The sequence below is a fragment of the Cotesia glomerata genome, linkage group LG1 (assembly GCF_020080835.1).
Source record: "Cotesia glomerata isolate CgM1 linkage group LG1, MPM_Cglom_v2.3, whole genome shotgun sequence".
NCBI classification, from domain to species: Eukaryota; Metazoa; Arthropoda; class Insecta; order Hymenoptera; family Braconidae; genus Cotesia; species Cotesia glomerata.
Window position 1 is genome coordinate 8,681,483 of NC_058158.1, and position 14,275 is coordinate 8,695,757.

Here is a 14,275-nt window from a genome sequence, read left to right on the forward strand (position 1 = left end):
TATATTTATATATATTGTATATATGTATATATGAAAAATATATCAAAAATGCATGTGAGTACTCAAGTGAAAGCTCTTGATCAGTATAACATCGGGATGAGCTTATATCTTAAAAAATGTCAATAATTAAGAACTGACTTTTCTATCTTGTCAACTAATAATGATATTTTTGAAGATATAAGCTCATCTTGACATTACATTCATTGAGACCTTTCATTTGAGTACCCACATCAATTTTTCATATATTTATATATATTATATATATGTATATATGAAAAATATATCAAAATGCATGTGGGTACTCAAATGAAAGCTCTTGATGAGTATAACATCGAGATGAGCTTATTTCTTTAAAACCGTCAATATTTAAGAAAGTATAGTGCAATTTAACAAAATTATTATTTAATAAAGCAAAGTTTTATTTATTTATTGTTCACAAGTCACGGCAGTCACATATTAACTGTAAGGTTGCTAGTTATTATTATTATTATTATTATTATTATTATTATTATTATTATAAAATTTAAGAAAAGGTGATAAAATATTTTTTTTACTAATACAAACTAATACAAGTAAGATAATATTATGAAGGTAATTAATTTGAAGATACAAATACATACGAAAATAGTTAAACACTGATAATTTAGTATAAAAGTCTGCATTAAAGTGCATTAAGTGAAGACGGAAGTAATTTGTTGGGAAAAGAGTTGAGAGTATGCATATTTCAAGAAGCCAAAACAAAACCAGTTAGATAGAATAAAATAAAATAAACAAATGGTGAATGAACCACAAGAAGTTATTTTCTGTATAGTAGTATAGTGAATCTTGTTGCGAGGTGTGAGCGGAGATGTTCAGAGAAACACAACTTTAAGGAGATATCTCCGTCTGATAGTAAACAGTGGAATATTTTCACGGGCATAGTTTACTCCAAGTGGAGAACATACGCGTTCCACCGTACATTTGTATACATATCTACCTTATTTTGTACTTCTACTTATATGGAATATTTATTTTTAATTTATATTAACAGTAAATTTTTTTTATTTTCTTTTAAATCAATAATTTAGCATAATTATTGAACTAGTGACGTGAAATTGAACACTGCACGGAAAGAACAAGATGACACTGGATGTCATCCCAGATTATACTCAGTGATATCTGTGGTGAAAAAAAATTTCATATAGTAGCTAAAAAAATCCAGATTATACTGCGTGATATCTGGATTATACTCATTTTCATCTGGATTATATTCATTGTAATCTGGATTATATTAGCTACTATCTCAAATTTTTTTTCACTCAATATAATCTGGGATGATATTCAGTGTCATCTTGCTCTTTCCGTGTATCAGTATCAAATGACCATTTAAAAGTGTCGCTTAATTTAAGCAAATTATTAGCGGGATAAAAAGGAAATAATAAATCAAATAAAATAGAAAAAATTAAATTTATATACCAGAAGCTAAAATTACCGATAAATCTTTTTTTTTTTTTTTTTTTTTTTTTTAAATAGTTGACTCGTGTTAACGCCGCGGGAAACCAACAACCTGGAATTAATACTATCATATCACAGCGATCACACCAATATTATTTAATTGAGTCCAGCACATTCAGTATCGCTGGCAGCAACTTTCTGGCGCCGCTTTAAATCTCTGGTTTGAACATCTTGCCACCTAAACACGTCCTATCACCGTTTTATCTATTCATCTTTATGTTATCTCCGTCCACACTACACCTGACTCACATAACAACCGAATAATAATTAAAGTTTAATGTTAATTTTCACTTTGCAGCAATAAATTATATATATTTTATTTAATTTATAAATAATAAGTTAATGTTAGACAAATATAATTTCCTTCTTTGGAGTCTTAATTATTTAATAACCGAGATAAGAATCAACAGTAGGTAGTAACTTAATAAAAATCGCGCCTATAATTAACGCGAGTGTGTGTAATATCATACAAGGTCCGCGACACATACTTATTTATTCATATGCTTTTAATTTTCTTATCAATAATTAATCGTATTTGTAACAACTTCATTGTCACGACATTTAATTATTTCCACTGGCTTACAGAACGCACACAGTCGCCTCAGAATCCTGATCTCAATCAATCAACTTATGTATTCACAGTCGCTTAACAATTAATTTATATAACTACAATTTATATATTAAAATTATAATCCAAAGCCTGAGGAAAAATGTAAGGATTAGTATTAAACATAAAAGTATAATAGATGCACGGAATTTACGAGTTAAATAATCGCACAATTGTTGCAATCAAAGTAAAAGTTGATCTTCATTGTCAACCGACTTATTTATTTATTTATTACCTTTATATTTCATTAATAATTACTCATTTTATCAAAACTAGCAACCTTGCAGTCGGTATGTGACTATAAATAAATAAAATTTTGCTTTATTAGATGACGACAATTGTTATATTGCACTGTATTTTCTTAAATATTGACGTTTTTAAAGATATAAGCTCATCCTTATGTTACACTCATTTTATTTTTTATTTTATTTTATTAAAAAAAAAACAAACCCAACAGCTTGCGCCATTAACAGGGTTAATAGAATTATACATAAAGTAAATATAAATTTATATATTTACAAAGCTTAACAAGATGTCCTATGACTAGTATAATATTTAATATCGAATATAATATTTTTAATATAATATTTAATAAAAACTTAATATTCAATATAATATTTATGCGTAACTTTAACGTTAAATAAGTAGCTCATCAAGAGCTTTCATTTGAGTACCCACATGTATTTTTCATATATACAAATATATATAATATATATAAATATATGAAAAATTGATGTGGGTACTCAAATAAAAGGTCTTGATAAATGTAACATCGGAATGAGCTTATCTTTAAAAATGTTAATAATTCACAAGATACAAGGTTATTTTTTAATTATGTTAAATTGCACTGTAATTTCTTAACTATTGACGTTTTTAAAGATATAAGCTCATTTAGATGTTACACTCATCAAGAGCTTTCATTTGAGTACCCACATGCATTTTGATATATTTTTCATATATACATATATATAAATATATGAAAAATATATAAATATATGAAAAATTGATATGGGTACTCAAATGAAAAGTCTTGAGAAGTATAACTTCGAGATGAGCTTATATCTTTAAAAATGTCAACAGTTCACAAGATACGAGGTCATTTCTTAATTATGTTAAATTGCACTGTACTTTTTTAACTATTTACGTTTTTAAAAATATAAGCTCATTCCGATGTTACACTCATCAAGAGCTTTCATTTGAGTACCCACATGCATTTTGATATATTTTTCATATATACATATATATAATATATATAAATATATGAAAAATTGATGTGGGTACTTAAATGAAAGGTTTTGATGAGTGTAACACCAGGATGAGCTTATATCTTTAAAAATGTTAATAGTTCACAAGATACAAGGTCATTTCTTAATTATGTATCTAGAAATAGAGCATTTTTAAATGCAGCCTAAATATTTATCATCATAAATTGACTATTGGTGAGAATAATATGAAACTTAATAATATAGATATTATTCTAGATCTTATTCTCTTAATAATATAGATTATTTCTTATACAAATTCAAGTAATTATTTTAATAAATAATTTAAACTAATAAATTTTGCATAAGTTCAAAATTTTATTTTTTTTTGTTATTAAATAAAAACGATTCAAATTGTCAGAGCTGAGGCTCGATCACAAGTCGAGTCTTACCCTATACAAATTTACTTTCACTTTTATCAATCTCAATTAATAAATTTTATTAAAAAAAATATATTTTCAAAAAATCTGGCTACAAAATTACATAAATTATCGTTAAATTAAGAAAATTTTCATTGATTAGTATTATTTAACTCCTAAAAAATACGTAAAATATTTTCAATAAAAGTTCCTAACCTCTCCAATATTTAATCCGAGTGACCTCAAAATCGTAACACTTTTATATTGACAGACCAATTTTTACTTTTACCAGCAGAGCGTTTTATATTATACTACTATATTACTATTATCTACACTACAGCACGTCAACAGTTTCGAGTCAATCAATCACTTTCTCTGATAGTATCTAAGGTCATTTAGCAAGGTTACATTCCGTTTTATTTTTTTTTGAAACATTTTTTTATATGTAAATATGTTTACCATATAATAAAATATAATACTAATTATAATTAACTAGCAACTAAAATCATAATACGTGTAAATATCATTACCCGTTAAATTAGATCGTAGATAAAAATAATAAAAAAAGAAGCCAGACATCCGCGTGATTCGTGAAAAATTTGAATAAAATATTACTTAAAAAAACAATTACAAGTGCGGGCACTCATATTGTCCAGATAACAGGCATATCCTTGACTCCTGTGACATACGCGTTCGCGTAGGTGCGTTTTATTCTTTGTTTATGTCATGTGGGTCTGTTGTGTTGAACTGATCACTGATCTGTGATATGATCGCGATCGAATTATACAAACCGCGAGTGGAATGGTCATAAGAAATTACTGAGTGACGGGATTATGTTTTCAATTCATAAAGTTAAGGCTGTTATGTGAATAATCTTACACATGTATATTATTGTTATTATTTATGTGTGTAAATATATGTAGGCAAGTATATTGCTGTATTGTTAGATTACACATTGCATTACAATGTGTACCAGAGTTTAAATTTAAAATTACCGTAGAGTTCGGCTAGAGTTCTATTCTGTATTGATCCGACACGTGTGCAAGGTAATTTTACGAGAAAGCGTAATGTAATTGGTCTGTGGCATAAAGAGATAGCAATGAGCGAAACGGGACACATTACCCTATTTATATTTATGTATTATATATCCACCGGCTCGAGCCTTATGACTCGGACTGCTCTTACAAAACAATACCGCTGGAATGCTAACTATTCTGACTATCAAGTATTTACTAATAAGAGGTGTAATAAAAAAAAATTAACATGCTCATTTATTTATATGCGATCGTTATTTTTTATTGAGTCGAATTACTCATTTTTTTTTTTTGGAAAAATTTTATGCACTGATAGAAGGATTTGTTTATAGTTAAAAATATTTGTTAATATTTAACAAATTATTTATTAGAGACCACCTTTTAGTCTTTAACAAATATTTTTTAAAAAGATTTATTAATACACTGATAAAAGGATTTGCTGTGAAGCGGGAAAGAATAGGAGTTACGGTAATTATTACGTGAAGCGTTCCACATTCACGTAACAGGATATTGGTAGAATAGGATTGAGAAAGGAATGTGGAGAGGATCATCTTAATGTGAGTTTATAGAATATGCGAGAAAAACTTACTAGATAGCTCGGACTGGGATTCGAACCCAGAACCTTCCGAAGACATGTCGGCTACTCTACCATTTGAGCTATCCGGTCTATACTAAATTTCCTTTCGCTTATTCTATATACATTAAGCCACATCGTCCATCTTTGGTTTGATCAATTAATAATCAACTATTAATAATTTGATTTATGTAAAAACAATTATTTGATTTATTAAATATTAATAAATATTTTTTAATATTCAATAAATATTTATTTGGGAGGAAAATACATTTGTTAATAGTTAATAAGTATTTATTAATAGTTAACAAATATTTATTATCAGTTAATAAAAATTTTGTTGAATGAATTTGTTTGGCTTGCAATGTCATATGATACGAAGATTGCTTATAAACAAAAATTATCTTTATAAATTATTTGCATTGATTATATTACATTATGATAACGTTTATTGTAAAATACCAAATTTTATCACAGCTCATAATTATCTTTTATATTTTTAAATATTAAAAATGTTTATTTATTTAATGAATTTAATTATTATCATGTATTCCAGCTATAGGGTTATAAAAAGTGTCAAAAGAAAATTGCTATTTTTGCTTTTTATTTTAAATAAATATTTGCTAGCAGTTAACAAATATTCATTAACCATTAATAAATATTTATTAACAGTTAATAAATTGTACTTAATAAATTACTTATTAACTGTTAACAAATATTTATTAACATTTAATAAATCGTATTTAATAAATAATTTATCAACTGTTAATAAATATTTATTAAATCCTATGATGTTAAACAATCATTTATTAACAGGTAATAAAGCTTATTAAATATAAACAAATCCTTCTATCAGTGTAAACAATAAATAGGGTAGAATTACCGTTTTTGGCCAGAACATCTGAATTAATTTATAAAAAATTATAATATTATAACCATATTTTTATAGAGTTTTAAAAAATTTCTATTAAAAAAAATTGAGTTTGTAATGGTTTATTAATATAAATTCATTTTTATCGTTTATTTGAACAATAAATGGCCATAAACGGTACAGTGGCTACAAACAGTACTTCAAAACTTTAAAATACTTTAGAGATATTTTTTCTTGGATTCAGTAGTGCAAATTTTATTTCAGTCTTACTGATAAATTTACGCAATTATCTGCAATCAAATGAGTAATTCTGCTGTCTCATTTTTAATTGCAAAATTTTTCGGTATTATTACATTTTTTTTTTAATTTAAATTATCAATCTGAGTTTTTTTTTTTTAATTTTTTGAAATATTTTTTTGCATAATTTTTTTTTTTTCTAAATTTAGAGTTTGAAATTTTGTCTAAAAAAAAATCTTAATTATTTAAAAATAAGGCTGCAAAATTAACTTTGATTATTTTTATAAAAATTGATGCAAAAAATTTTATTTAAATAATTTAATTAATCCTGATAGTAAAATAATGTGTTAAAAAAAATTATCAACCCCTTGAATTTTTAATTATTGACTTCCTTAAATTTATAAAAATTACTAATAATTATAATTATCATAATAATAGCTGATAAAAATATAAAAACAAGACTAATAAAACAGAACCTAAAGAAATTGATGAAACAATTGATGCAAATTGCGTAATAAAATAATATAAAAGTGGCAGAGTGTAGAGTGGAGTGAGTAAATACGTCACAGTCACACATAGGTGAGCACAGCGAGATAACCTTACGAAATGTGTATGTAATAAAAAAGATAAAGGATAAAAGACAACAGAAACTTACCAGCAGGACGAGAAGTATCGTGCTCGTTGCAGTGCTTTTCTCGTACGATAATCTCCACGCCATCTCTTCTCGCGACTCTCCGGGGAGTGATGCGATTCTCCAGCGCTACCAGGACATCCTTAGGCACGCTGTGATATGAGCAATGACCTGCCCTCTTATTTATATTTATTATTTTCACTTGGTACAAGTCACTGAATTTTAAAAAACACCACAAACTATTCAATTTATTTATTTATTTATTTATTGCAATTTTTTATAAAAAAAAAAACCTCTAGCTCACGACTAGACGAGAATCAGGTTGATTGTGTTTGACAATAATAATTATTTTTCTAATAATAACTTTAAAAACAAATAAAAATTGCCTATCGACTCCTCGTGATGCCTTTCGTCTTTCAGTCGTTAGACTGATAATGTGACGGTCCTAACCGTGGCACAGGGCTCGGGCAACTGACAGCAGGTCACAGTCACCGCGGTCGACGGCGCCGCCACGCCGCTCACAGCTGATCTCTCAGCGCTTGTTGCTCGCTGCTCTCAGTTTCATCTACCCTCTCTCTAAATAAACAACCGAGATACATATAAACATATAAGATATACTTCAGCTGTATCTACTTGAGAGCAGTAGAGTGAAAAACAGCTCGAGCAATCAGAATAAGTAATATAAGTAAATGAATAATCGTGCTCAAGAGATTTTAAGTAGTATCCTGGATGCCCGTCATCAGAGTATCATTTACTGGCTTGTTGCTTCAGATAAGGAGTCACTTGGACCTGATAATCCTCACGCAGAGCCTCTAGGCGCCTTCTTAATTAATAATCAATTTTTTTCCTCTAAAGAGGAGCATGAAGTTCAATAATTGTTAATGATTGTTGAGAATTAAAAGAAGATCTATTTTTTGAATATCGATCGGAATTAGAAAATTTATGGATAGAATTATTTATTTATTAAATTTTGATCCTAGAGCAAGTGCTCCCTAAGGAACATCATAATTAATTACATTTCATAATGATTACATCGATAGATAGATAGATAGATAGATAGATAGATAGATAAATCATTTTATTTGATCTTGGAGCCATAGCTCTTTCAAGACCATCATATATAAGGGTGATTCTCTGTAAGGACGTCTTAAATCTGTACAAATTTGTCCGACTAAATTATTTTTGATTTTATTAGAAAAAAAATTAACAAGGGCTACAAAACTATCAGCTTAATCATAATAAATAAACAGCCGAATTAATTTTTGCTTTTTCGATATTTGTGTATCTTTTGCCATAGAACATGACAGGGGACTGTTGCCAGGGGACTGTTTTTTTTTTATCAAATTAAGAAAAATCAAGCAAACTATTTCAATGCATTCAACTTGTCAAGTTCGCAATGAATGTTTACATTAATTAGAATAATATTAAGACTTATGGATCGAATTTTATAAATAAATTATAAATAAAAATAGTTGCCAGGGGACTGAGTTTTGAAGTGGCCCAGACACATATTTCCAGCACAAACGGTGCTTTGACACTAAATAAAATGCCGATAAAGCGCTAAAAGCCCTATGGTTATTAACTCAAGGCTATTTAGGTCCTTATAAACCTTACAAAAGGTAAAATAACACGCTGGATTTTTTTTTTTTGACTTTGAACTTCTGGCAGGGGACTGTTCTCAAATGCCTGGGACAAACTTTTGGTTTAATGAATTTAATGAAACAAATTAACTTTCGGTACTTTTCATTGAAGAAGATTGTTAGTTAACTAATTAAGTTTATAAAAATTATGGATCAAATTATATATTATTGACGAATAACTTGAAATTTAATCTTAAAGTTATAATTTTGGGACTGGGACAGCCCAGGGGACTAACATTTCGGTGGTTTACGAATTTATAGCAAAAAAACCAAAATTTATTCCATTTTAGTTTTCAATGCTCCAAATAGAAATGTTTTTTTACTTTTGTAATAAATTTTTTTTAGTAACAAAATAACAATTTTTCTAATAAAAAAATGCCTGGGACAGCAAAAAACATCCTTACAGAGAATCACCCATAAATACATATTTGATATAATATAGTAGTACAATGTTTTAAATCTTATAATTTATAAAAATAATCTTCAAAAATAATAATAAATAATATATATTAAAATTCATGTGATATTGGAATGATAGAACATAATAGATTAATCATAGATAATATAATATGATAAGTAACATGATAACATAACATAATAAATAATAATAAAAAAAACAAAATAGTTATTGTCATTGACTCTTCACAATATTGCTGTGCACAATTTCAAAAATCTCTATTAAATAATTTAATGCATTAATTATTGTTGTTATTGTTGTTGTTGTATTAATTTTTACTATGCCATTATACTAGGAAGTAGGCAAAAAATTGGTAGTGATTATTGTAAAAGTGCTCAAAATATAATCGTGAGTGATCATGTGATTCCGTATGTTAAGTCAGTTAAATATTTAGGTGTGATCATTGATGATACTCTAATGTGGGAGAATCAAGTAGTAAGTGTATGCAATCGAGCGATAAAAACGTTAGCGCAGTTGAAAATCAATAACGAAATTTTCAGTGAACAATTACGCGTAAAATTGGTTACGACCTTGATTTTTCCCATCTTTGACTACTGCTGTGCCGCTTACACAAATATCTCAGGCAAATTACAGCAAAGATTACAGCGTAAAATAAATTCTTGTATCAGATATATTTTTAAAATTTCTAGATTTGAGCACACTACTCCGTATTATAAAGAATTAGGCTGATTAAAACTTAATGCGAGAAGAGATTACTTCATAGCTTGTTTATTTTACAAAGAGATCAAACTAAATTATAATCAATTATTCAGATCAAAATTAGAATTTCTGCCGATTGCATTAAGGTGAGGCGATGTCAAGAATGACTATCTGCATATACCAAGAAGTAATTCGGCTATCTATGAAAATTCTTTTCTGATTCGTGGTATAAAAATTTGGAATTCATTACCAGCTAATATCACAGTAATTGACAACTTTGAAAATTTCAAACAGGCTTGTTTTAACTTCTTCTTGCAATCAATGTAATTACCATTAATCGTGCAGTTTAACGTGTTAGTTATTAATTAGTATTAATTAGTTATTAATTAGTAGCGATCTCTAAAATTATATTGCGAACACTGTATCAAATGTACATGTGTAAATTATTATCTTTATGTATTGTTGATGGTCCTGAAGGAGCTTAGAACTCCAGGATCAAATAAAATCTATTATCTATCTATGTTTTTAATCATCAACTTATTTTTCTTGCTCTCCTAGCCGAAAGTACGCTCTTCCTGGCAGCAATTTACTCCAGGAAGAGCAACTTTTATGGCCTGCTCTAACGCATGCGCGCGACGCATATTTTCTGGCTCGGCAGCACAGAACCTCGCTTTCTTTCGTATTTTCGTGGTGCGACCGGCATATACGGCTAATTTAAACTGGATAAGGTAAAAGCCCCAATTATTGACGGGGGTCTAAATATTGACACCCTAAATTATTTTTAAATATATTAAATTATCTGTAATAAGAATAACGATCAAATAAATTTTTATTAAATTCTAATTAATTAAAAAATTGAAAAAAATCACATTCAGTTCAAAATATTAAATATTAATTATTAAAAAAAAATAAAGTTAGCACCAGTTCATCAAATCAGCTTACGAGCGTCTATTTTCTTAACAACTTTGATTAGAAAAGCATTTTTTTTAACTGCCGAGTTTAAATTAATTTTTTCATGTAATTATATGATCTATTTTTTTTTTAATTAACAATATATGAAATATTTATAAAATTAAATAATCGAAATTAATTGTATGCTTTACGATATTTAAATAATGGGAGTCAATAACTAGTTCATAATTTTTATGGTGAATCCCATATTGACAGCCAGTCAACAGCGCTATGACGCCTTTTTTTTTAAGTATAAATTACGTTATATACGCGATTATATTCAAGGCTTTTAACTGTCAAATAACTCGGCGTGTTTTAGTGTTAAATAAGTTTTTAAATAAATTGTTATATTTTTCATAATAATTATTCATTCATAGAAATTATTATTAATTAACTTTAATAATATTGATTACTTTATATCAAGTTTTTGATATTTAAATAACAATATAACCAAATGATTCGACGCATGTGCAGTAGGGGCGTCAATAATTGGGGTTACGGTACGTCAATAATTAGATCAATCAGTTTTTTAACCCGTCAATAATTGGTGTATCCAGATCATATATTTAATTATTTAAAATTAATTAGTAAATATTACTGATTATCATTTTAAAAAAAGAAATTGATTAGTTAAAACATTACTGAAGACATTACCACAAACAAAATTCATCGATATTTATATTTGATTGCTTAAAAAAAATGAAATCATAACTTTGTCTCTTATAGCGTCAATAATTGGGGCTTTTACCTTATATAACAGTCACAACATCGTCTGTATGTAACATGTCAGCGCATAAACTAACCAAAAAATGTCAAAAAAATAAAAATAATTTTTAACTAGATCATTGTTAATGAACTATTTAATAATAATACTGCATAAATAATTTATATAAAAAGTTTAAAAAATAAAACATAATAGTTTTGTGAATTTTATTTGCTTTTTTTTTATATTTTGATAGTTAGTAAAGCAATGTTTATAAAATGATCCATGTACTCTACAAACTTGTAATAATTTAATTTCAATCTTTCTTAGCCGTCGATTACTAATTAAAAACTAATTTTTAATCAACTTAAAAAAATAAATTCTGTAATTAGAATGAGTTTTAATATTTGTGACAAATTCTGTGCATGATATCACTCTTAATCAGAGCATTTGTTAGTAAAGTTTAAAATAACATTTTTTTTTCAATTTATTAACTTTTATTTTTTTTTTTTTTTTTTATACCCGCCCCGACCAGCAAAGCCTCGGCTTTGCAAAAGTCGGGAGGTGCCCCCCTCACGCCCGGCAAAACCTCGGCTTCACCTCGGTTTTGCAAAACCCCTTCCACGGGGTTGCGTACTTTCGGCTGGAGAGCAAGAAAAATAGTATACAACCCATGACCAGAATGTTGGATACCCTGACGTATGTGATATGATGGCCTCGGCTACGACTCGGCCATCATATCCCATACGCCAGGAAATCCAACTTTCTGGCCTTGGGTTGTAATATACTATTAGATTTAAAGGGATTTAAAATAAAGCTGACGAAATTAAATGAATAAATTAATATTAAGTTAATAGTTTATTAATTAGAATTTTAATTATAAAGATTGTTAGGAAGATTTAACTTGAACGGTATTGAAAATTTGAACGGTATGTTCGGTTAAACAGCCGCGGTATGCGTAAGTGCTCGTGGTATTACGTTAACTGCTTGATGAAGACTGTGCATTTTTTTGAAGTTTCGATTTTGCGTTAAGATTGCATACTGGAAAAGAGTCGAAGATAGGGGCGGAGTATTTACGAAAGTACAGTACCTATTGGTAATTGTCGAAGGGTCGGTGTGAATTCTGGTCTCAAGAAGGAAGAAAATATTCAAAATTAAATTAGAAAGAGAAGAGTAGTGATTAGAAAGAAAAGGTAGGTTCACGTGACCATCTTCGAAAATATTACTTTAACTGGGAAAAAACAAGGTATAATAAAGCAATCAAATAAATACGTTTCAAAACAAAAATTTCCCAGAGAGGGATTAAAAAAGGGCCTGAGCGGATTAAGTCATAAATTTAAACTGAATAGGTCTGCATCTCATTACCGTTCAAGTTTTACAATTAGTACAAATATGTTTTACAACAGTTCAAAAATTATACGGTAAAAAAGAATGTTTAGTTAAAATACTTTAAACATGAAGGTATTATAAACTAACTCAATTTACAAGTAAAATTTTTCTAAAATAAAATAAAACAAATTAAATATGAAATTCTTAGAAATTTACATTTTTAAACATACTAATAGTAAATTTTAATTAATAGTCAAGGTAAAAGACCCATTTACTGACACGGGCCTAGTTGTTTAACACTTGCAATTTTATTTTAGTTAAAAAATAACTCGAAAATTTAGTTAAAATATGACTTAAAAATTATATTTATTAATTTGTTAAAATTGATTTTTTGTTTAATTAAAATAAAATTGCAAATGTCAATTACTGGGTTTTTTTGCTCTAATTAGTTTTAAAATAGTTCAATGTTATGAGTGAACTTGATGAGATAAATTTCCTCAACTTTTTTGACGCAATTTGTAGCCTTGATTTTAAAATGACACATCAGAAATACGAAATTTTAATCTGAATCACTCGTGATTCAATTATTTTTTATGAATTAAAAGAATAATCGCGGCTTAGGTGACGAATTTTATAAAATTTTAGTCCTTGACATATATTATTCATATTAAAAATGTTTTAATTGAATTTTTGACATTGTTATGAATGTTATTATGAAACAGTAGAAAAATTCTTAAGCTAAGAAATTTTTATTTATTCGAATAAATTTTAATTCAAGAATTTTTTGTCTTGATTCAAACTGAAAAAACTCTTCAAAATAATTCTCTCGAATGAAATTATTTTTTTTTCAGTGCACAATTTATCAATTTACTAACCTTGAATAATTAAAGTACTTCAATTTGAACTTAACTTTCTAACTGTTTAAAAAAAATAATTTATTTGTTACATTTACGACAATCATCAAAAAGTTGACAATAAATATTTCATAAATATAAAAATATTCCCTTTGATCATTGTAAAGCCAGAAAGTCGGCTTCTTTGCCAATAAGAATGAGCTAATCTTCAAAGGGATGATTACTGTTATTTCCAAGTCTTCTGGAGCCTTGAACGAGATGATTATGATAAAAGTCATACTTAGTATAAATAAACTTATTAAATTAGTTTCCTCGGTAACATGAGTTTCCCTTAAATTAAATTTAACTCCGCGGTTTGGACCCCAAAAAATTTTTTTATTTTATTGCCTTTCAGGATAATGTGGCACTTTATGGCTGTTTTTTTCCCTTCCTTTTTATATATCCTAAAGCTATTAAACTTTTAACCGTATCCGTAAATCCTTAATATATCCAATATTATTTTTATTTTAATTTTAAATTCAGAACTTGAATTGTAATTTTGTATTTTAAAAATTTTTATTTATAAAAATTGATCACTTTTTTTTGCAAAAATTACAATTTACAAATTAAATA

General features: G+C 27.4%; 2 protein-coding genes across 2 annotated transcripts in view; one reads left to right on the plus strand and one right to left on the minus strand.

Moving 5' to 3' along the window:
* LOC123269034 overlaps nt 1–7,560 on the minus strand; it is a 48,369-nt gene extending 40,809 nt beyond the window's left edge. The window contains exon 1 of the mRNA XM_044734536.1: nt 7,094–7,560. Coding sequence (XP_044590471.1) covers nt 7,094–7,156 — 63 coding nt within the window. The 5' untranslated portion in view covers nt 7,157–7,560. The remainder of the gene's footprint in view (nt 1–7,093) is intronic.
* LOC123269113 (protein-L-isoaspartate(D-aspartate) O-methyltransferase-like) overlaps nt 1–14,275 on the plus strand; it is a 111,692-nt gene that overhangs the window by 58,283 nt on the left and 39,134 nt on the right. The gene's annotated exons all lie outside the window — the stretch shown is intronic.